Source organism: Myotis nattereri (genome assembly GCF_964212035.1).
Source record: "Myotis nattereri genome assembly, chromosome: 9".
Taxonomy (NCBI): domain Eukaryota; kingdom Metazoa; phylum Chordata; class Mammalia; order Chiroptera; family Vespertilionidae; genus Myotis; species Myotis nattereri.
Genome location: NC_138084.1, coordinates 52358815 through 52383909, shown reverse-complemented (window position 1 = coordinate 52383909; position 25095 = coordinate 52358815). Strand labels below are relative to the sequence as shown.

The 25095-nt window shown below is 41.4% G+C and overlaps 1 protein-coding gene across 11 annotated transcripts in view; it reads left to right on the top strand.

Moving 5' to 3' along the window:
• Positions 1–25095, top strand: part of DLG2 (discs large MAGUK scaffold protein 2) — a gene marked incomplete at its 5' end in the record, with an annotated part of 1947716 nt that overhangs the window by 1413034 nt on the left and 509587 nt on the right. For all 11 annotated transcript variants that reach the window (XM_081100118.1, XM_081100117.1, XM_081100121.1 and 8 more), the window contains one exon: positions 4392–4561. In XM_081100118.1, the coding sequence (XP_080956244.1) occupies positions 4392–4561 (170 nt within the window). The remainder of the gene's footprint in view (positions 1–4391; positions 4562–25095) is intronic.

Here is a 25095-nt window from a genome sequence, read left to right as displayed (position 1 = left end):
TGACAGGGGGTGGCACTGCAACCTCCCCATAGACCCTGCCTTGAGTGTGACAGGGGGTGGTGCCCCAACCCCCCAATCGGCCCTACCCTGAGTGTGACTGAGGGTGGCATGGCAACCTCCTGATCCACCCTGCTCTGTGCATGACAGGGGGCGGCGCCTCAACTCCCCAATCGGCCCTGCTCTGAGCCCGATCAGGGGCTGCACCTAGGGATTGGGCCTGCCCTCTGCCACCCGGGAGCAGGCCTAAGCCAGCAGGTCGTTATCTCCCGAGGGGTCCCAGACTGCGAGAGGGCACAGGCCGTGCTGAGGTACTCCCCCCTCCCCCCCCAGTGCACAAATTTTTGTGCACCGGGCCTCTAGTATTTTTATAAATATAGTACAACAGCCAAACACAAGTAATTTTTAGTATAAGTATTTCCAAGTATGGTCTTAAACATACTTACACTAAAAAAAAGTGTTTTTCTTAATAATAATTATTATTGTTTTTATCTGAAGTCCAAATTGAACTGACTGGGTGTCCTACATTTTAGTTTGCTAAGTCTAGTATCCCTATTAATATTCTGCATTGGCTACCTACTGGAGAAACACTGGACCAGACAAATGAGCCAGGGATTACGTCCCAAAAGACAAAATAAATTTTGAAATAAGTATTAAAAGGAAAATAGGAATGAGCTAAGGAATATAACACATGTAAAGTGCTCTTTTTTTGTTGTTTTTTGTTTTGGGGTTTTTTTTTGCCAAGTAATGAAGATCCATCTGAGCTTACTTAATCAAAAAGGGGAATGAATTAGAAAGACACGTGGAGTATCTTCTCTCAGGAAAAATTGTACAATTAATCCTTGGGAAGGACAACCATAGACTGTGAGGACGTATTGTGGGGAGTCCAGGAGGATCCCTCTCACCTTCTCAAGCCTTTGCTTCTTTCCTTAGATATGCTTTTTTTTTTATAGTTTATTGATTTTTATTGATTTCATCCTTAAGATGTATAAAATCACAAATCTTATTTTACAACAGAACATACTTCAATATCTATGAAAGAAAGTATGTATTACATGTGATTTTAAATTATATCTTCAAAATGGAACAAATACTTTGTTAAATATTGTTTGACTTTTCAGTGATACTATATCATGTTCCAGACTACTAAATTGTTTAGTGCAAAATTTAGATGTGATTCCATGGGCATGTTAATGATGAAATGTTCTTTTTGTTTCTAAGGTATTTTCTGCCAGTAGATGTATCAGAATATCAAAAAGAAATGAAACTAGGAAAAGATTAAAATGAATCCTTTAATCTCGTGGACTATTCTAAAAAGAATATTGTAGACTTATGTCTGAAACAGCAAGCAGTGAAACTATGAGCTTAATTACATGGGTAGAGTAGAGAGGAAATTTGTATGTAAATGCTTTTCTAAAACAATGGGTCAGAGATATGATAAAGGCAGCACTTCTTACAGGGAGAACTTATTTTTCTAAAGTTAGTAATATATTTATATGTTTCAAAATGAATGTAAGTGGTGGCTTTACTCCCAAAGGTTATCTACTGGCAAAGAAAGCAAATTAGGCACAATAGCTTTGGCCAAATGCTATTTGAAGTGATTGGGAGAAGGGCAAGTTGTAGTCTCTCCTTTCTACTTAAGGGTTTGAATATAAATTCCTTCCCCCACACTCCCAATTTATTTTTCAGTTTAAAACAATCAATTCTGAATAACTTGATATCAGCATAGGCTCCAGAAAAAGGCAAACCCAGATAGGAATCACGTTCATGTCGTCACCAACACTTGGCAGTAAAATGTAATTGTCTGCAAAACGACTGTCGGTGCTTCATAATTGGTCTGAGTTAAGTGTGAGCAAATAAGTGAAGTGACCAGAGTGATAAGGCAAAATTGTTTTTGACATATGTCATTACACTTAAAGTTGCAGACCTTATCGGCATTAAGTAAGGACTTACTCTATGTGGTCCTAAGAGGAAAGAGCCCAATGTTTAAATAGGAAATCATATCCATTTTAGTTACCTTTTAACCAATTCTTGAACACAGCAACTGTGACTCACCTATCAATAGCTAAAACTCTCAGATGTGTCTTGTGTTCCGATTTACACATACATCCATATATGTCATCTATATGGTTACTCCTCCCACTAACTCTGGGCATGGCTATCCTCTTTCCTCCGTGGGAAGCTGAAGTTCAAAGACATGAAGTAATTTACCATGGTCACACAGCTGATACACTGCTAGGACTCAACTCCAAGCCTCCACGTCCAGTGCTCTTCTCGGTGCTCTAAGGATGCCTGTTTCATCCACAGGTTCAAGAAAAACCATCTGATGTAGGCTGTGATTTGTTATCCCAGCAATTGACAATTAAGATTTATGCTGTATACAAAGGGAAAAAAGTTACTCTTTGAATAGATACAGCATGCAGATTTTTTAAATATATCAGCCACTCCTTTTTACAGCAAGCAGCATTTTAAGGTATGATTAGTGTTCTGAGCATAGGGTGATGGTAGAAATAATGTTTTTGCATTATCACAAGATGACAAAATTACCTACTCTCAAAGGACCAGCTGCTCCAGGGAGGCAGGCACCCGTGGTGCCTACATTCTCAAAACTATTTTAATTGGTAATTTTTTGTGAATTATTTTTTTAGTCAGTCAGAGTGGAAATGTATGTGTAAACCTATTAAAGTCATAGCATCTGTTAGAATGAAACAACATCACTAAATCTTAGTGAAATGTTCCATTTCAGGATTCTGAGGCCACTTAGGGTTCTCACTGAGGTAAGAGTTCTAAAAACTCAGATCCTCAAATAGGTATAGACAAGTTATGGACAAAAATGATAGGAAAATTCTTTCCATACTTTTTGCATAATACTCCTGTTATCATGTTATAATTTTTTTAAAGAATAGTGTATTGATTATTAGAGAAAAAGGGAGAGGGGGAGAGAGAGAAAGAAACATCCATGTGAGAGCACAGCATCAATTGGCTGCCTCCTGCACACCCCCCACCATGGGTGGAGCCAACAACCCAGGCATGTGCCCTGTCTGGGAATCAAACCAGCAACCACGGTTTGCCCAACAAGTGAGCCACAGTAGCTGGAGCCCATGTTATAATTATGAATTGATGTACACAAGATACATATAGCTGCCCATCACATTATATGTACAGCAGGTCCTTAAACAATGTTGTTCATTTAATGTCATTTCATTATAATAATGAGATGCTATGGGAACTTCACTTTTGTTTGTATCAATTAGTCTATGGTAAAATTGTGTGGGTTTTTTATGTCATTTCACTTAAAGTTGAAGAACTCATCAACAACATTGAGGACTCACTGTATGTGGTCTTAAGAGGAAAGAGACCAAATTCTGAAATAGGAAGACTTGAGATCATATCTAATCTCTATCCAAATTCCTGCAAGTTTTATAAAGAAAACATAACCAGTTGGAACTTCCATTTCTTCGTATCAATAAAAAATTTTATGGAAAAGTCAAGTTATTTTTTCCCATGAGAAAATGGCAAAAAAGAAAGTTTAATGTAGACTTTATCATAATTTCATAATTCTTAGCATTCAAAGTAAGTATCTAGGGTAAGAATTGTCTGAGATTCTTTTTTAATTTTGTGAAATCTGAACTTCAACACCGATAATATTATGAGATGAATTTGAAAAAACAACAAACAAACAAATAAACAAAAAATAGAAGGTAATTTGCCAGAATACTAATAAAATAATAGGTTTATTTTATATGTGTGTGTGTATGTGTGTGTGTGTGTGTGTGTTTTCTTTCTACATAGTTTTATTTTTCAGATTTTCTAAAAAATCAAGAAAAAATAATTTATAAAGTCACATTTGTTATGTCTCTATGTTATCAGAGAATTGCATGGGTGGAACTTCTCTGATGCTAGTGGGAGTGGGGTTCTTACAATATCTTGATATTGTACAAATGGCTTTCCTATATCATCTAACCTTCCGTGTGCTCCTTTCCTGTTATTAATTAATAACTGGGTTAATTTCAGAGGTATCCTATAGAGTCCATAGTAGTAAGTCTGTAACCCTCAGTCCAACCAATTAAAGCCAATTAAAATTATGAAGGAACTGGCAGAGACCTTAAAACATGTCCTTCTAATTACTCCACGCCTGATGCAGAACTAGTCAGAGTGGACTGGAGTTTAGGATGGCACTTGACTAGCCAATGTGGGGAAGCTAGGGAAGCTCAGGAATTTAAGGTGTGTGTTTTTTTTAATTTTCTTTATTTGAAATATTCTTTCCAAATTTAAGCATTTTAAAATTGCTGACATTCTTTGCTCCCCCACTTCATAAGGTTAGAAGGTCATAACGATATTCTCTGAGAATTCTCCTAGACACTTCTGACCTTTGCATTTTTCCTTTCTTTCAGAGTCAATGATTGTATCTTGCGGGTGAACGAGGTGGATGTGTCAGAGGTTTCCCACAGTAAAGCGGTGGAGGCCCTCAAAGAGGCAGGGTCTATTGTTCGGCTGTATGTGCGTAGGAGGCGACCCATTCTGGAGACTGTTGTGGAAATCAAACTGTTCAAGGGACCTAAAGGTAATAAAACCATAAATGACTCACAGTAGGACCCCAGTGACAAACCATTTTGTTAAAGTTTATGCTATAACCCATCTATGATGTACTCTCTTCTTTTATTCTCCAATATTCAGTGATTCAAGAGATCTGGAATCCTGCAATAGTGGTTATTATGAGTGGTTATCAAAACTCTAAATCTGAACTCAGACAAGGAAAGAATACATTTATGTAGGAATGTCCTTACAAATAATAATAACAATAAACATTTATATATTTTCCTATAAATTTTACATCCTAGTGGATCATCATGACTTGACTGGCATATTAATACTACCTAATTTTTCAGATATAAATGGTTAACCCTCTCATTTGGAAAAATAGTAGCAATGATAATAATAATAATTGAAACAGTCTATCCTGAAATAACAATTATATTTTTATAACACTTATGGATTTGTTTTGATTTTGTAATACTCAATCTGTAATCTGTTATACCCAAATACTAAATAACATTTTATATTTGCAATAGTCAAAATAAGTTAAAATATAGTTTTTAAATGTTCAAAAAAATTACCTCTCTTGAGGTAATTGCAGTTACCCTGGGAAAAATCACATAAACAGTGAGATGAATAATTGTTTTAATTTTTAGGAATAGTCCTTGGAGCTCTGCTTCTCAGGATGAAGACATTCAATATTAGTTTAAAAGTATTTTACATATTTTTTTAAAAATCTAATAACTGGCTTAAGTGTTTTAAATATTTTAGAAGAGTATGAGTTGATAGTTACTATAATATTTTAGTAAATCACTTCTCTTTCCTTTAAAATCTATTTTATCTCTAATGCAATATGCTATTGAAAATAATAGCTATACGATCTTCTCTGGGAGGCTGAAGTGGATGGGATTTAAAATATCAGAAGAGCCAAACAGAACTAAATTTAAAAGCCTAGTTCTTTCATGTACTAGCAGATTGACATTGATTGGACCAATCTCCTCATTATCAAATAGATACCATATTGGTAGAGCTATACCATGGGGTATATGAGAATTAAGTAGTTAACTAGTATCTGACATGTGATGAGCACTAGAGCTTGCTGGTTAAAAGTGCAGACTCCAGAGCCAAAAACTAGTTATGAACCCAAGGCCTTGTTAAAATAAAAATTAAAAACCAAAGTAAGAGGGAATAAGTGTTCATTTTAGATAAAAAAGTATTGTACTTCTAGAAGCACTGATTCAGACAGAAACCCAAATAGCATTACAATTATGAGGTGAAGGCAGGGGGTATTTATGAGAAAGTAAAGGGAAATAATTACATAAATAGAAGGAAGGAATTTCTATCAGAGCTAATTATTTAGGGATAGAATTTCTATACGTACAAATAAGCTGGTTTATTTTCTAACTATTCAGGATGGTGCTAATTCTAAAGAATGTCCTTAATTTGCAGTCTTCTTAGTCAAAATGCCTGCTTTGTTTATTAGCTTTACAAACAGTTGTTTGGAATATAAGGCTGGGTTGGCCCAATCCCCAGGTTATTTTTTCCGTCTCAAACATTCCAACAGTTTGAGGTGTTAAGACCAGCAAGGCAGTTCCTCTGGGATGGTGGCTTTGACTCCATTTTGAAATGTCTCCATTTACATCATTTTTCACATTCTGCTGCTTACTAGTTCTTTGACCTCGGGCAAATTGCTTAAAATTTCTGAGCTCTAATTTTCTCTCCTACAAAATGTGAATAGTAATAGTGTTTGCCCCTAGAGATGTTCTGAGGATTAGATGAGTCAATTCACATAGTGGCACAAAATGACTTCTCAATAAATATTAGCTACATTTACACGTTATTTGTAGTATTCATTGCTACATATTTTTTTGGCCTTCATAACAATTATTTGGCAATGTGATGAAACTACTCAAAAATTCTTCATGGGCTAAATTAAAATGCATTAGAACCCCAGAATTAAATCTGAAAATGAAAACGAAATAAAAGAAGTCAAGCATTTCCATACCACAGTGTCTGGTGGTATGAAAAGAAAGGGTATATGAGTTTATACCCTACAAGTTTACTAAGTCATATTTGCAAGGAACTCTAAAGCAGAACAAAATGAACATTTCATTATTTCTATTAAAAAAGATATACTATCCTATCTAATAATAGACAAACATGGTAATTGACTGTACCTTTGCTATGACTCCAATTGGCTAATCAGCACGATATGCAAATTAACCCAACCAAGATGGTGGCCGGCAGCCATGCAGTTGAAGCGAGCAGAAGTTTCTGCCAGGGCCTGGCTCTGAGCTCCAAAAGCAATAAAGTTTTAATTATAGAAGCTAAACAAACCCCAGATACCTGCTTTCAGCCAGCTCTGGCCACGGAGATGGAGCGAGTAAGAGCCAGCTCTCAGCTCCAGTGACGGCAACAAAGTTTCAATTATAGAAGGTAAATAAATCCCAGAATAAAAAATAATGAAAAAGAAAAAAAGGAGAGGCTGGGAGCTTCAGTCGCCGGCCAGCCTGAAAATGGCCCTCAGCCCCTCACCCAGACGGGCCAGGCACCCAAGTGTGGACCCCCACCCTAAAGGGGGGGGATGTGGCCAGCCTGAAAACAGCCATCAGCCCCTCACCCAGGCTGTCCAGGCACCCAAGAGGGCCCCCACCCTGATCCGGCACACCCTTCAGGGCAAACCAACCGGCCCCCACCCATTCACCAGGCCTCTATTCTATATAGTAAAAGGGTAATATGCAAACTGACCCTAACAGCAGAAAGACTGGGAATGACTGGTCACTATGACACACACTGACCACCAGGGGGCAGATGCTCAATGCAGGAGCTTCCCCCTGGTGGTCAGTGCGCTCCCACATGGGGGAGCTCTGCTCAGCCACAAGCCAGGCTGATGGCTGTCAGCACAGCAGTGGTGGCAGGAGCCTCTCCCGCCTCCTCAGCAGCGCTAAGGATGTCCAACTGCAGCTTAGGTCTGCTCCTCGCTGGCAAGTGGACATCCCCCGAGGGCTGCCGGGCTGCCAGAGGTATGTCTGATTGCCACCTTAGGCCCAATCCCCCAGGGAGCAGGCCTAAGCCAGCAGGTGGTCATCCCCCAGGGGTCCCAGACTGCGAGAAGGCACAGGCCGGGCTGAGGGACACCCCCCTCCCCCTACGAGTGCACAAATTTTTGTGCACCCGGCCTGTAGTCTATAGAAATAAAAGGCTAATATGCTAAGTGTCCCTCCAACCGTTTGACCAGTTGCTATGATGCACACTGACTACCAGGGACCAGACACTCAATGCAGGAGCTGCTGTGACACACACTGGTTATTTACAAAGAAACAGCACTGACAAAGCAACACTCGGCTTCCCCCAAGTAGGACACAGGCCCCACCACCAGCCCGGAGGGACAGCCCACAAAATCACAGCCAAAGCTGCTGAGACCCCATGGCACAAAATGCAGCCCACAGCTCAGCCCAGCCCAGAAATGATTTCTGTGGGTGCCAGGTAATGATGTCACATAGCAATTCCCAGCTTCCTCTCCCTAGCGACTAGCCTCCTTGGACATTTTTTCAGCCCAAGAACATGACTTGCTTTATAGCCGAGTGCAATCATTTTAAACTTTAACCAAATATCTGTGAAGTGTTTTCCCATGCCTCATCTCATTTGATCCTCACAGAAGTCCTGGAGTAGGTATATAGGAGACTCAAAGAATCCTATTTTCTTTTCATTAGGCAGAAAACAGAAATTTAGAAAGTTTAGAAAAGACACAACTAAAAAGAAGTAAGAAATGGTGGACCTTGAAAATGACTTCAGGTTTTCTCACTGCACATAATATAGTCAAACACTGCTGAAGTTAAATATTTTACCCTTTTTCCTCCCTGCATGATCTACAATAATAATCTGCTTTTTGTTGATATTTACTGCTGTGTTGCTGACTATTACCTGAAAGAGAAGTTGAGGTGCTTCACTGGGCTGGAAAAAGTTTATCTACAGCAGAAAGCAGGTCTAATTAAGCAAGTTTATTCTGTATATATAAAAGACTAAGTTGACTTGCATGTGCACGATACATATAAAGCTCTCGCTGGTGCCAATCACACGCATGTGTTTCGATCTGTCATTGTTGATCGTGAATTTGGTTGACATTTCTATTCTAGAGAAAGGGCAAATAACGATATTAAAATATTTCTTCTAATTAATTTCCTTTCAATGTGCACAAATCCATGCACTGGGCCACTAGTATATAAATAATGCGTAGCTATTTCTATAGTTCAATTACCAGCAATTATTCAGCAAGGCCCTAAGGCAAATACTAGTTTTAAGCTCCCAGCAAAGCATTAGCATTCATTAGCAGGCCTCTAGCTAGCTGAGTCACTTGCTGACCTCCAGCTGCTCAGCAAAGCTCTTAAAGGCTAGAGAATCCATAGACAGAACTCTTTAATTTTATAAGGAATACTTTTTTTTTAATCTTTATCTTTGATACCAGAGCCCCCTCTGGCTGGTTTACTTGGCTCTGAACTGTTTTTCTCCTTTGATCCTGGAGTGGAGTAGGAATTTCCATGGGATATGGAAGCACAGATGAACTTGAATCAACCAGAAATACCCAGGCAATAACCCAATGGCAGTACCCAGCATCGGGGCCATGGGGTTGTACCTGGGCTTGGTTTACTGAGACAAGGAGAACAAGAACACTGTGCGAACTAAATGTATATTCCTGAAAGCAGACTCCTGCCAAACCCCTGCAGAGTGGGGTAGTTCTGTTGGTCCTATTGGGATTGTGCTGGGCCAGTTATGCTTTTTTGTACTGTCACCATACAAAGGTCACAGATGGGGATATGTTTCTCTATATAAAGCTTATTGTTGTATTGGAAAGTAACTGTTTTGGTCCTAGTTTAAATTCCTAATACCTATTACAGTGTCTTAAATGCAGGAAGTGCTGAATCAGAGTAAATTGAATAATTAAATTAGATGCTATCCTAAATCTGGTGATCCTTACAATCTTATCTTCACTTAGCACCTTTAATTCTTCATTTTTGAATGATGATATATTTAAAAGGAATTTTTACAAAGAGAGTGTATGGAGGACATCTCTAATAATGTAAACATTATAAATATTTTTTTTAAAAAAGACATTTTTACCAATGTTTAACTCATATTATGGAGGCTCTTCTGCACTGTAGGGGATGAAAATGTATCAGATGTGATTCTGATGGGAGAATCAGAAATTTCTAATGGGAAAGAGAGACATATAGTCAAATCACTTTAATGCAAACAGAATGAAATCAGCTGTGTGATAAAGTTTACTATTATTCCAGTGAGGCAAAAAGGAATATGTGGTTCACCTTAACCAGGAGAGACAAAATCCTCCAGAGAATTTAAACTTAATGCACCTACAGGTCCTTATCTGCCTTTATTGAGTGCAAGCCATCTGGTGTTGTAGGCCAAGGTCAGCCACCGCCTGTGCCCTTCCCCTGGGTCACCCAGTATGACCTATAAAGCACTCTGTAGAAGGCTGCTACTTGTGCTGGACTTTGAGGTTCCCAGGGATAGACCAAGCTTCGAACCAAGGCTTGGGGTCTCTTGCCAAGAAGCATGGGCATGCCAAAGTCAGATCTGTTTGTTTGAGAGATTTTAGTTAAATCTGCAGCATGAGCCAAGACAGGCCATTTTTATGCAAGAGCCACTGGAATTGGCTGGGTGACCTGACAAGCTGGTTGGTATGGGGTCTCAGGTAATTACCAGTCCTAGGCTAACAGTGTCTATGGAGACTCAGATATGGTGCCCACCTGCCAGCTCTGTTGAGGGAGGGCTCCGCAAAGGAATAATGGCCTCTGCCAACATGTCTGTCTAGGACAGCGGTTCTCAGCCTGTGGGTCGCGACCCCTTTGGGGGTCGAATGACCCTTTCACAGGGGTCACCTAAGACCATCAGAAAACACATATATAATTACATACTGTTTTTGTGATTAATCACCATGCTTTAATTATGTTCAATTTGTAACAATGAAAATACATCCTGCTTTTTCATTACGATTCATAACAGTAGCAAAATTACAGTTATGAAGTAGCAACGACAATAATTTTATGGTTGGAGGTCACCACAATATGAGGAACTGTATTAAAGGGTCGCGGCATTAGGAAGGTTGAGAACCACTAGTCTAGGAGAAAGCTGCCCAGCCAGACAATCCAGTTCATCCTCATATGCCCTTGTTACATTTTGAGCTGCTGCTCTAATGCTGAATTTCAGAGTGAGTTAGTCTAAGTCCCTGGCACAGGACCTTTAAAAGGAACTGCCTGGGTGTGGGACCAGCCATTCTGCATCTCCACTTCTCCTACCAGTCTCCACGTGGTTCTTCTTTATATCTTTAGTTATATGACTTCTGTTGAGTTAGATTTCAGGTGGTTCTCAATGAAGGTTGTTCTGTAGTTTAACTGTAATTTGTATGTGGTTGTGGGAGGATGTGAGTACTGGCATTTACCTATGCCACCATCTTGCCCAAAAGCTCTATTAACTCAATTTTATGGACATTTTTAATGCCCAGACTATTTTTATTTTGGGATTCGTTTTTGGTTTTGTTTGTTTTTACATGGGATACAAGGTAAACAATGTTATTCCTTCCTGTTGTAAAAATAAAATATTAAGGGATTCTTTAAGAGAATAATTTTTGGCAAAATTAAATTTCCAGTTTTTCAGTTCTATACATTGTGTTTATTCCATATTTGTACAAATTCCTATTTCTGAAATGACCTTGTGTATATAATTCTGTCTTTGTAGCAGGGTTAACCTTCCCAATATTCAATTGGAATCATTCAGCTGGCCATTTATGGCCATGTATTTCAGTAATGAATATTTGAGTAATATGCAATAGTTTTAGAATGTCTTTTCTTAACAATATATAAAAATTTTCCTCACCTCACAGTTACAGATTTGGTCATTGCAAGCAGCTGGGTTGGCAGTGTGTGGGCAGTCTGTTGAGGAAAAAAAAAAAAGGATAATTATATACAGGAAGCAGTGATTAGGCAAATCCATTTAGACTTGCCAAGCAACCAGAAATAGGCAAGGAAGAAAATCTTCCTTGTGGTTTCCAATAGGTTTACAATAAAAGTCTTTCTAGTGACTTTCCCAAGAACACGCTAAGTCATAACTTCTAAGTGTTATCAGAAAATTGTGTGAGTTCTGTGGACTTTCTTAAACATCATTAAGTAGCTATGGGACCTGGAGCAAATAGTTTAACCTATTTGTGCTTCAGCTTCCTCATATGAAAAATTGATATATTTAAGTATCTAATTGGTAAGGTTATTTTCAGGATAATAATTGTAAATTCTCAATGCATGCTTATAATATATATATATATATATATATATATATATATATTACATATATTTGAGTAATATATATTATATATATTCGAGTATTAATCTTTGTTGAATTAATGAACTGAAAGTTAATTAAAAGTTTTGAATATTTAGCAGTTTCAGATGGAGTCAAAATATATTTTTGTATGTTAACTCAGATCTCTGCATACACACACACACACACACACGTGTGTGTGTGTGTGTGTGTGTGTATATATATATATATATATATCCTATTTAATAAAAGAGAAACATGGTAATTGGCGTACGACCACTACCCTTCCCATTGGCTAATCAGCGAGATATGCAAATTAACTGCCAGCCAAGATGGCGGCCAGCAGCCAGGCAGCTTGAAACTAACATGAGGCTTGCTTGCTTCAGTGACGGAGGAAACCAACGTTCCCCTCCTGCTTTGCCGGCCTCTGAGCTTGCAGTTTAAGAAACATTGTAACAAATATAGAAGCTAAACAAAACCCCAGAAACCTGCTTTCAGCGAGGCCCGGATCTCAGAGCTGGAGTTATACAGTGTTTCAATTATAGAACCGAAACAAACCAGATACCTTCTTTCAGCAGCAGAAGCCTCAGAGCTGGAGCCAGAGCTAAAGTTGCCCCACAATAAAAAAAAAAAAAAAGAAAAAAGAATAAAAGGAGCAGTTGGGAGCTTCAGTCGGCCTGAAAACAGCCCTCAGCCCCTCACCCAGACTAGCCAGGCACCCCAGTGGGGACCCCCACCCTGAAGGGGTGTGACCAGCTCCAAACAGCCATCATCCCCTCACCCAGGCTGGCCAGGCACCCCAGTGGGGACCCCCACCCTGATCCAGGACACCCTTCAGGGAAAACCAGCCAGCCACAACCATGCACCAAGCCTCTATCCTATATAGTAAAAGGGTAATATACCTCCCAGCACCAGGATCAGCGGAGCCGCGAGGCCTCCCGGCACCTGGATCAGCGTGACAGGAGGCAGCGCCCAAACCCCCCTGATCACCCTGTGGCTCTGTGTGTGACAGGGGGCGGGGCCACAACCTCCCTATCGGCCCTGCTCTGTTCGTGACAGGGAAAGGCGCCCCAACCCCCTGATCAGCCCTGCTCTGTGCCTGATGGGGGGAGCTTCCCAACCACCTGATCGCCCTGCGCCTCTGTGTGTGACAGAGTGTGGCGCCCCAACCCCCTGATCGGCCCTGCTCTGTGTGTGACAGGGTGCGGCGCCCCAACCCCCCCCCCCCACACACACACACACACACAGGCCCTGCTCTGTGTGTGACGGGGTAGAGCCATAACCTCCCCATCGGCCCTGCCCTGAGTGTGACAGTGGCAGCGCCCCAACCTCCTATCTGCCCTGCCCTGAGTGTGACAGGGGCCGGTGCCCCAACTCCCCTATCGGCCCTACTCTGTGAGTGACAGGGGGGAGCTCCCCAACCCCTTGACTGACTCTGCTCTGTGCGTGACAGGTTACGGAGTCCCAACCCCCCTGATGGGCCCTGCTCTGTGCGTGACATGGGGCAGCGCTCCAACCCCCTGATTGGCCCTGCTCTGTGCATGACAGGGTATGGAGCCCCAAGCCCCCTGATGGGCCCTGCTCTGTGCATGACAGAGGGTGGCGCTGCAACCTCCCATCGACCCTGCTTTGAGTGTGACGGGGCAGTGCCCCAACCCCCCAATCGGCCCTACCCTGAGTGTGACAGAGGGTGGCATCACAACCTCCCAATCTGCCCTGCTCTGTGCATGACAGGGGGCGGTGCCCCAACTCCCCAATCGGCCCTGCTCTGAGCCTGACCAGGAGCTGCACCTAGGGATTGGGCCTGCCCTCTGCCACCCAGGAGCAGGCCTAAGCCAGCAGGTTGTTATCTCCCGAGGGGCCCCAGACTGCGAGAGGGCACAGGCTGGGCTGAGGGGACCCCCCCTCCCTCCCGAGTGCACACATTTTTGTGTACAGGGCCTCTAGTATATACTCTAGTATATATAAAAGACAAACATGCAAATTGACTGTACTTTTGCTATGCCTTAAGCCACGCCCACCCTCCAATCAGAGCGACTATATGCAAATTAACCCAACCAAGATGGAGGCCGGCAGCCACAGAGCTGGAGTGAGTAGGATGTTTGCTTGCTCTAGTGATGGAGGAAGCCAAGCTTCCTCGCCTGCCGCGGCCTGGCTCTGAGCTCTACTGAAAGCAACAAAGTTTTAATTATAGAAGGTAAACAAACCCCAGATACCTGCTTTCAGCCAGCTGTGGCCATGGAGCTGGAGTGAGCAGGAGTGGATTGCCCCTGGCAATGGAGGAAGCCAAGCTTTCTGCAGGCCTCCACTAAAGGCAACAAAGTTTCAATTATAGAAGGTAAATAAATCCCAGAATAAACAAAAAAAAAAAGAAAAAGCAAAAAAGGAGAGGCTGGGAGCTTACGTCACCAGGGTGCTTGACCAGCCTGAAAACGGTCCTCAGCCCCTCACCTAGACTGGCCAGGCACCCCAGTGGGGACCCCTCACCCTAAAGGGGGTGTGGCCAGCCTGAAAACAGCCATCAGCCCCTCACCCAGGCTTTCCAAACCTCCATTGGGTGAGGGTCTCCACTGGGGTAGACATCCTCCAAGGGGTCCCACACTGCAAGAGGGCATAGGCTGGGCTGAGGGACCCCCCAAGTACACAAATTTTTGTGCACCAGGCCTCTAGTATATATATATATATATATATATATATATATATATATATATATATATATATACACACACACACACACACACACATATACAAAAGCTAGTGATGTTAACATTGTATGTGCACATACACTGAGTGGCCAGATTATTATGACCACCTGACTTTTGTAAGCAAATTAGCTATAATTTTGCGCTGAAGTTGCTAGAGGGCTACACCATTATAAATAGGGAAGCAGGTTGTTTACAACAGTAGAAGTGATTTTTTTCTGAAGATATGGGTAAGCAACGCGATTTATCAGCCTTTGAACGTGGAATATATTGGAACATGAGTGGCCAGATTATTATGACCACCCCATCAGTACTTCGTTGGGCCACCTTTTGCCTTCAATACTGCGACAATTCTTCTTGGCATTGACTCCACGAGATGTTGAAAGGTGATGCGAGGAATCTGACACCATGCCTGATGAATAGCACTGTCCAGTTCTGTGAGATTTGATGGTTGTGGAACCAGCTGCCTGATGGCTCTTTTAACTTCGTCCCACAAATGCTCAATTGGATTGAGATCTGGTGATTGTGGAGGCCACCTAAGCAAGATAAAGTCTCCCTCATGTTCTTGAAACTACTCCTGCACAATATGAGCACCGTGGCATGGCGCATAGTCTTATTGGAAGAAGCCACCTCCATTGGGATACACCATCAACATGATAAGATGAACTTGATCAGCAACAATACTTAGGTATGTTGTGCTATTCAGACGTTGTTCCACACAAATTAAAGGGCCCAAATCATGCCAGGAAAACATGCCCCAAACCATAACACTGCCCCCACCAGCTTGAAGGGTTGTACTCATGCATGTGGGGTGCATGCCTTCATGCTATTTCCACCAAATCTCACTCTGCCATCTGCATGATGCAACTGGAAACGTGATTCATCGGACCACATGACTTTTTTCCAATGCTCAATTGTCCAATCCTTGTGTTCCTGTGCACATTGGAGACATTTTATCTTGGTAACTGCAGACAGCAAAGGTGTTCAAACAGGCCTTCGGCTTCCATATCCCATATGATGCAGTGTATGGTGAATTTGCCTACAAACATCAGGTGGTCATAATAATCTGGCCACTCACGTTCAAATATATTTCACATTCAAAGGCTGTTAAATCGCGTTGTTTACCCATATCTTCAGAAAAAAGTCACTTCTATTGTCGTGGTAAACAACCTGCTTCCCTATTTATAATGGTCTGGCCTTCTAGCAACTTCAGCATGAAATTATAGCTAATTTGCCTACAAAAGTCAGGTGGTCATAATAATCTGGCCACTCAGTGTATATTATAAATGCAGCTGTGCTTTACTCTCTAGCTTGATACAAATTTATTTTTAACAGTCTGAGTTATGATATGGCATATTAATCTATATTTTATGAAAATGTGCATTTTTACTTGTATATATTTTTCTTTAGTTTTTCTATTTTGGACATATATTTCAATAGACTTTGTGCATAGAAATATCTTAAGTGTGTTGAAAATTAGCCTCATGATGTCTCAACACCAATCTCCTGTATATCCCCCTCACTGGGGCAATATGTTCCTCCTTCTGACCTCTCCATTTGTGTTAAGGACTGTCCTAGTCACCCACATTAAAAGACTCAAAGTCATTTTTTTATTCTTGTCTCTTTTTTTGCTGCCTCTATCTAATCAGGCATCGTGTCCTTTGGAAGCTACCTCTAACATAACTAGTTATTTCTTTAAATTATCTACTGCCACTACTATGGTGCTTATATCTTTATTATATAGGGTGGGAAAAAGCAGGTTTCCATTTGTTCATATGGAAAGCAAAACAATAATTAATTAATAATATAATACAAGATAAACTCTGTGTTGCATACTCACAACTGTAAACCTACATTTGCGAAACCTTGTATTTTGTCTTGCCTACTCTAGTAGACTACATTACCAATCCCTCCCTACATACCTGTTCTAAATCAATCTTCCAGAAATCACAGCTCTGCTCATTGTTCTCCCATGCTTCAAAGTCGCCAGTGGTTTTGCAATGTCACTAAGTAAAAATCTAAATTTCTTGCTATAGCATTTCACATCCTCGATGATCTCCTCTCCTCCAGCAACAAGATTTACTTTGAGCCTTCTCTTCTCTCATTCGTTCAGCTCCTTATCCAGGTGAGCTGGACTACATACAATTTCTTAAACACATGCCTCCAGGCCTGTGCTCATCCCTTTCCCCTTAGGAATGCCTTCTCTTACCACTGTGACCACTACCTGTTGACATCATCATATCTATCCCCCATAAGCCAAGCCAGTTCAATACTACCTTCTCCACAAAGTTATCACTAATTGACCCAAACAAAAGCAATATTTCACTCCTACTAACTTCTAACATACTTTAGTCCTCCCTCTTCTTTGTTTTGTTGTTTTGTTGTTGTTGTTGTTGTTGTTGTTGTTGTTGTTTTTTGCTAATCCTCACCCCGGGATATTTTTCCATTGATTTTTTTAGGGAGAGTGGAAGAGAGAGGGAAAGACAGAGAGAAACATTGATCGGTGCCTCTTGCATAAGCCCTGATCAGAGCCTGGGCCGAGGAGGTGCCTGAAACCAAGATATGTGCCCTTGACCAGAATCGAACCCAGAACCCTTTGGTCCACAGGCCGATGCTCTATCCACTGAGCCAAACCAGCTATGGCCTCCCTCTTTTTTAGTTGCCAAGCCATCTAAGCTATACCCAGGATATAGAAAGAATAGATAATAATAACTCATTTTAAGGAGATTAACAAGCTGCTAATTCTAACATTTAAGACACTGAGTTACGATCTCTACTCTCTGCTAAATTCAGAGAATTTAGTGAATGCTTAAAAGGAAAATAACAGCTCTATGTTGAGTCTGTGACCAAATCTGAATAGAAATGGGAAGAGTTAGGGTGAAGAGATGAAGGAGAGTCCAAGACAAATGATGATTGTCACTGCATTGGAGCAACATTGATAAGCAATGCCAAGATAGAAGCTACAGTATTTCACTGTCGGGAGGAGTCCCTTAAGAGGGCAGCCCTTGTGTCGGCCCATTTATTTTCATAATTTACAGAAACTCTCTGTTCAAGAGATGGAGGAAAAACTGTGTTTGGAGCATCTAGCAGTTTGCTTAACAGGCTCATCAACCAAAAACCAATTTCCAAGTTATTGGAGCTTTTTTATATAATTTTTTTCTTAATAGCCTGTGTGACACATATATTGTCCAGCTTGGTAAAACATCAACTTGACATGTGTCCCATATCACAGACAATTTATCAAGTATCTAACTTGAAGGTGTCCAGATTGACTACATCTGCGTACTCATTTGCTTTCTCTAGTCCACCCTTGTTCCTCCATCTGTTCTTGTCTTTTCTCTCTGACACTGACATGAACACAGTGAACTTCCTCAGTGTTGATGTGAGAAACCCATCTGACAGTTTTCAGAGGTGGTCACTGGATAAACTGACTGTTCCACAACTTGATATTGTTATGTAGTCCTAGAGCTGCATTGAGCAAAATAAGTGCCCAGCGAACACTGATGAACTAAGATTTTAATTGAAAATTAAGTGTACTTCCTTTATACATAGTACAGAGATTGCCTGCATTGAAATTCTTCCTTTTATTTCCTCTGTCCATGGATAGCTTTGCTGATAAACTGCTATCACCTGACTACCACAGTTGGGAATGTGTAAGTTTTGCAAAGTTTTTGTTTGTCCAGAATTCAGCTGTTTATACCAAGGCAGTTCAGTAGACCACTGGGTAAAAACTAAACACAAAGGTTATGCAACTGTTTTGAATACTAGCATCCGCCATTTACTGCATCAAGTCTTTCCCTTTTTCTTGCCTTGGGGTAAATTATAATTTGTATTTGTTTTTTAATGCATGTGCAAATTGTGTCTCTGAATGCAGGGCACAGTTTACCTTTATTCAGGCCCATGTCCTGGTCCCTGAGTTCTAAGTGGTAGGTAGACTTATTTGTGGTAAAAGGCCATTCTTAACAATGGTTTGACTCTTAGTAAGAACAAATGGAAAACGTAGCTGTTTGGCATGAGGTCTCAAAACACTGCATGTTCCTTTCAGTGCTAAAAATGGTTTTAGTCCTTTTGATTTACCAAAATTGTTCCCTTGAGGACACAGGGAGATTTGCGTGAGTGCATGGGTAGTGCAACCTTTTATTGAAAGATAATATCCACAGTCAAAAAGAAAATGCCTTAACTATTTGTGTTACCCCAGGGAAATAGTCTTGAAAATAAATTGTGGTTAAATCACCATTCTCCATCTTTGCCAAAAGAATAAGTTCTTATAACACATTGATGAATTCACCTTGTTCCTAGGCACTTTCTATAGAATTTCTTGAATATGTACATGGTTCTTTTCTGATTATTTCTGGATAAAAGATATGTGTTGTGGATTGGATGCTCTTTTTTTCACGTAATGTTTGGTCAGTCTTCATAACGATATCTACAAAAAGTTCTTTCCTGAGACCTCATAGCAAATGATTTTTATTCAAGAAAAAACAAACTACAAATATTGCCCTATAATCCCCAATGTTTTGTACATTATAACATTACTAGAGGCCCAGCACATGAAATCATGCACGGGTAGGGTCCCTAGGCCTAGCCTGTGATCAGGGCCATCTTCTACCCGCTTGCCAGTCCCCAGTCCCACCCAACCACTGCCCACCCCTGTTCCCATGGTTCCCCATTCACCATCCAGCAAACGAAGCCTGAGGGTCGGGAGAGGGACCATTCAGCCCGCTCACCAGTCCACAGTCCCGCCCCTCCACTGACACCCACCCTGGTTCCCAGTTCGCCATCCAGCGATCTGAGCCTGCGGGCTCGGGGGAGGGACCGAATGCACCTCATAGGGACTGGTTGATCGGTCATTCTGGTCATTACACCATTATGGTCCCTGGCCTTTTATTATATAGGATAGGAGGGTAAAACAATTGATTATGTTTGCTGAATCCTTTTGGAAATTAAGAAATAAAGCCATACCTCTGAGCTGTTCTTTGGGGCTAAGATGTGGCCATTGTGTTCTTGTTTTTAGTTTATTTCTTTGCGGTTTTAGGCTAGTTCATAATTTTAACAGAATTTATAATCAGTCACTCCTTGAACAAATATTTAAAGTTAAAAATATTTTTACCATGGAAATGTCAGATTTAACAAATGCATTGTACTGAATGTAGTTTGTTTTATTGACATTCAAAAGTTATATAATTCACACGGAAAACTCTATTGACCTAGCTGTGAATTTAATTTGCTGAGGTAAATATTTACCTGCATAGTATTTTTAAAAGTTTTAAAAAGGAATTGTGTTGCCATGATAAATACTATGACTAGAATTCTTTCTGATTTATGTTCAACAGCAAATCAATTTCATGAAGACTTTAAGATTTGAACCAGCACCAAAGGTTAAATCTTTACTTTACCTAACTACCAAATGGGCATATTAAGTTGTTTCCTTGATGATTGGAAGGATGAAATGAGATAACTGGTACATCTCAGTGCCCAATAAATTTAAATTGGTATTCTTCCTCGTTTACTTTCTTAAGAAGGAAATAAGTGCAGAAAATAATCATCCATTCACTCGATAAATATTTTATTTGAAAAAACAATTATGAAGCTAACCAGTTATAAGTGCTAAATAAAATGACAATAATAGAGAAGTTTTGGGTTCTCTCCCAAATACCTTCTTAGAACCCTGGCATTCATCTGGACTGAAATAATGCAGGTCTCCTCTGCTAGCTGGTACTGCCTTCATGCTTAATTCATCATGGTCTGCTAACTAATGTAAATGAATTTACATTTTGATTCCCAACTCATCAACCAGTGTACATTAAATCCTTATCCTTTTATAGCACATTGGCATCCAGTAAAATCAAAGTTTGCAGTATTTTTATTCATGGACCATGACTCCGAATGCTATTAGCTGCCAGTCAAAAGCCTTGTAATACATGGACTTTGTCTCTGAGCATAAGTCAATTGCAGCTGGGTATGTGGGCATTTTATCCCTTATAGAATAGCAAATAACAACAATAAAATAAGATCTCTATTTTTAATATCTATAAATAAAGCCAAGTTAGGGATTTTTAAACATGGAATATGCTGAGGATTAGCCAGTTATGAGATTCCTCCAGGAATCTACTGAAAGTTGAAAATTTGCACAATAAGGTGATATTAGGAAAGGTGAGAATTGTCAGTCAAGGCAAAAAGGAGAGCAGTTAGGAAGAAGGAACAGTAAAAATAACAAAGTAAATAGACTAGGCACATTTTTCTAGGTGAGTCAGTGCCTTATCGCCATGAATGAAGAAGACATATAATTTGTTCCAAATAGGCCATCAGTCTTATGAAGAAAGAGTTCAGTAATTACTTCCCAGGAATCTAAAAATATTTGTTGAGTCATATGGGAAAACTTAACCTTCATAGATGCATTCATTTGAATCAACTGAATGTGGTTTTTTTAAAGTAATTTTCATATGCAAGAATTCTTAGGTGTCAAATATCTAATCTCTCAAAGCACACACATTTGCTCATGTATTTAACAAAACATTAATTGATCGCCTATGACTATAGAACTAAAAGTTGGGGATAAAGAAATGGTGTAAGCTCAAAGGGGATAGTGGTTCTAATATAGTGTGTGAAATGTATGTATGCATAGGTAATTGCAATATCACTGGGTAAATATTTGCATAGGCTTTTCCAAGGAAACCTTGACCAAGACTTCAACTTCTGCTTTAATGCTCCAGGAAGAAACAACTTTCTTTATATATATACACATACTAGAGGCCTGGTGCACAAAAATTTGTGCACTGGCAGGAGGGCGGGTGTCCCTCAGCCCCACTTGGGCCCTCTCACAGTCTGGGACCCCTCGGGAGATAACGACCTGCTGGCTTAGGCGCACTCCTGAGTGGCAGAGGGCAAGCCCAATCCCTAGGTGCCTGCCCCACAGCCCCTGGTCGGGCTCAGAACAGGGCCGATTGGGGAGTTGGGGTGCCGCCCCCTGTCATGCACAGAGCAGGGCGGATCAGGAGGTTGCGATGCCACCCTCAGTCACTCTCAGGGTAGGGCCAATTGGGGGGTTGGAGCACCGCCCCATGTCACACTCAAGGCAGGGTCGATGGGGAGATTGTGGCACCACCCCCTGTCATGCACAGAGCAGGGCGGATCAAGGGATTGTGGTGCCACCCCTGTCACATACAGAGCCAGCCAATCAGGGGGTTGGGGCGCTGCCCCCTGTCATGCACAGAGCAGGGCCAATCAGGAAGTTGTGATGCCACCCTCAGTCACACTCAGGGTAGGGCCAATTGGGGGGTTGGGGCGCCGCCCCCTGTCACACTCAAGGCATGGTCGATGGGGAGGTTGGGGCGCTGCCCCGTCCCCCACAGAGCAGGGCCGATCAGGGGGTTGGGGCACTACCCCCTGTCACACTCAGGGCAGGGCCGATGGGGAGGTTGCGGCTCCACCCTGTCAAACACAGAACAGGGCCCATGGGGGTTTGGGGGGCCACACCCTGTCACATACAGAATAGGGCCGATCAGGGGGTTGGGGAGCTCCCCCTTATCAGGCACAGAGCAGGGCCGATCAGGGGGTTGGGGCACCTTCCCCTGTCACGAACAGAGCAGGGCGGATAGGGAGGTTGTGGCCCTGCCCCCTGTCACACACAGAGCCGCAGGGCAATCAGGGGGTTTGGGCGCTGCCCCCTGTCACGCTGCTCCAGAGGCCAGGAGGCCTCGTGGCTCCGCTGATCCTGGTGCTGGGAGACACATTACCCTTTTACTATGTAGGATAGAGGCCTGGTGCATGGGTGGGGCTGGCTGGTTTGCCCTGAAGGGTGTCCTGGATCAGAGTGGGGTCCCACTTGGTGCCTGGCCAGCCTGGATGAGGCGATGATGGCTGTTTGCATCTGGTCACACCCCCTTCAGGGTAGGGGTCCCCACTGGGGTGCCTGGCCAGTCTGGGTGAGGGGCTAAGGGCCGTTTTCAGCCTGGCGGGTGACTGAAGCTCCCAACCACTCCTTTTTTCCTTTTTTTTATTATTCTTGGATTTATGGCTGTCACTGGAGCTGAGAGCTGGCTTTAGCAGTGAGATCTCACTGCTGAAAGCAGGTTTCTGGCTTTGTTTACTTTCTGTATTTGAAACTTTGTTGCGACTCCACCTCTGAGATCCCGGCTGACTGAAAGCAGGTTTCTGGGGTTTTGTTTAGCTTCTATATCTGTAACAATGTTTCTTAGCAGCTCAGAGCCCAGCAGCGGCAGGCGGGGAACGTTGGAGTCCTCCGTCACTGAAGCAAGCAAGCCTCCTGTTCGTGTCAGTAGCCTGGCTTCCGGCCGCCATCTTGGCTGGCAGTTAATTTGCATATCACCCTGATTAGCCAATAGGAAGGGTAGCGGATGTATGGCTAATTACCATGTTTCTCTTTTATTAGATAGGAGGATATATATTGATTTTTTTACAGAGAGGAAGGGAGAGGAATAGAGAGTTAGAAACATCAATGAGAAACATCGATCAGCTGCCTCCTGCACACCCCCTACTGGGGATGGATGTGCCTGAAACCAAGGTACATTCCTTTGACCAGAATCAAACCTGGGACCCTTCAGTCCACAGGCCGATGCTCTATCCACTGAGCCAAACCGGTTAGGGCAAGAAACAACTTTCTAACACTGTGGTAGCTGTTCAGTTGGGACACTGCCCCAATTATTGGATTTGTTTTTCCTATACTGTCCAGTAATGTTACTTTTGCCCTCTGCACCTATGATGAACAATTCCTTCTTGACACATTTGTAGGCCACTGCCCAGTGCCCTTTTAGTCCTCTCTTCTCTAGACTAAAGAACCCTACTTTGCTAACCATTCTTGTCATGTCATGATTTTCAGGCCCTTTCTTTTACTGTTTCCATCCTATGAATTTTCTCAAGGTTTCCAATATTCCACCCAAATGACTATACACAGAATTGTATATAGAGATCCCCTGATATGCTTGTAAGTATAGATTGTGGTGAGCAGAGTTCTGCATGTGAGCTCCATATGCTGTTTATGTTCATATAATATAAAGTTTTAGATATGGTTTTAGGACTCTTTTTGTTGGTTCATATAAATATTATAGACAGTTAAATACTTCAAAGGAACTGCTAGCTGTGAAATAGATTTTTAATGTAAATTTATATTAATCTCCATTAAATATAATATTGTTGAACTGGGCCTAGTATACAGTGCTATTGATATCATTCTTAGTAGTAATTCAACTGGGTTTTAAAATAGTGGAATAATAAAGACAAAAATAATGCCTAGAAGCAAAGTTTTCCATAAGCAGAATGTATACTAGTGAAAACCAGGTGTCCAGATTATGAGAGCAGATTGATTTATCTGCTTAAAGAAATTCTCTCCTACAATAACTCACAAAATGAACAAACCATAAGGAAAATCAATAACAAAAATATTTGCTAACAGTGATGAAAGAAGGAATGAAGCACAATTTAATGCAATGTCCCCCTCAAAAAAAAAAATCTATGAGGAAGAAAAAAAACAGTGGAAGAGAGGCTTAGAAAGGTCAGGTGCTTCTCCACTCCATTCCCCTCCTGAAACTATATAGGTGATTGACAGAATGCTGAGATTCTCACCGATACCGCTAAGTCTGGCTAGGAGTACACTGAACTGATAGCCTTATCTTTTTTCAAACAGTAGCTGAACTTTGCTGTTGGGAGAATCTGCAGTGGGGAAAGTGAGCAGCAATGCTGATATTCGCTGATGGAAGTTAAGGTCCAGTAGCCATATGCCCTGAATTAGAGAAATTACCCAACTAGATGCACCTTGGTATTGAGCATTTAATAAGAATCTCAGAAGGCTGCAGAATTTGGGTGTCCTAAGAAGAATGGCACACTTGACTGCAGCCTCTATTGAGTTCTCCCCCAACTCCTTCTTCAGCTACTGCCTCAGATGCAGAAAGTGATTAGAATACAAAATATCCAGATAACCCTTCACACACACACACACACACACTGTACTTTGAAGGAAAAACAAAATGACTGTAAGTAAAGAGAAAAAGATAAAAGTGTGACCTACACTGTATCAGAGCAAATGGAGGGTCTGACTGAACTGCCCAAATATGAGTAGGATGAAAACAAATGTAGTAACTCTACCACAATTTAAACCAAAAAGAAATATCACCATTGCCGTCTAATTTATTAAGCAACTTTTAAGTGTTAAATATTGCTCTAAGGTTTTTATGTGTATATCTCTTTTAGTCCTTGTAAGAGTCCCCATGAGGTACTTTTATTACATATTCAAATATGGAGGTTCAGTAACTTGCCTGAAATCACACAGATGGTGTCAGAACCAAGATGCTAATCATGGATGTCTGGCTTCAGAATGCAAGCTATTAAATCTATGTAATCTTGGTCCTTGTAACCTGCAAAAAGAGAACAAAAGAAAAAAGACAATATGCTTGTATATACATAGAACGTATCTAGAAAAGAATCTGGTAACAGTGGTTGCCCCAGAGAGAGAAACCGTGTGTGAGGAAAACTTACGTCCTTGCTGTGTACTCTGTATACTTTTTAGATTTTCTGT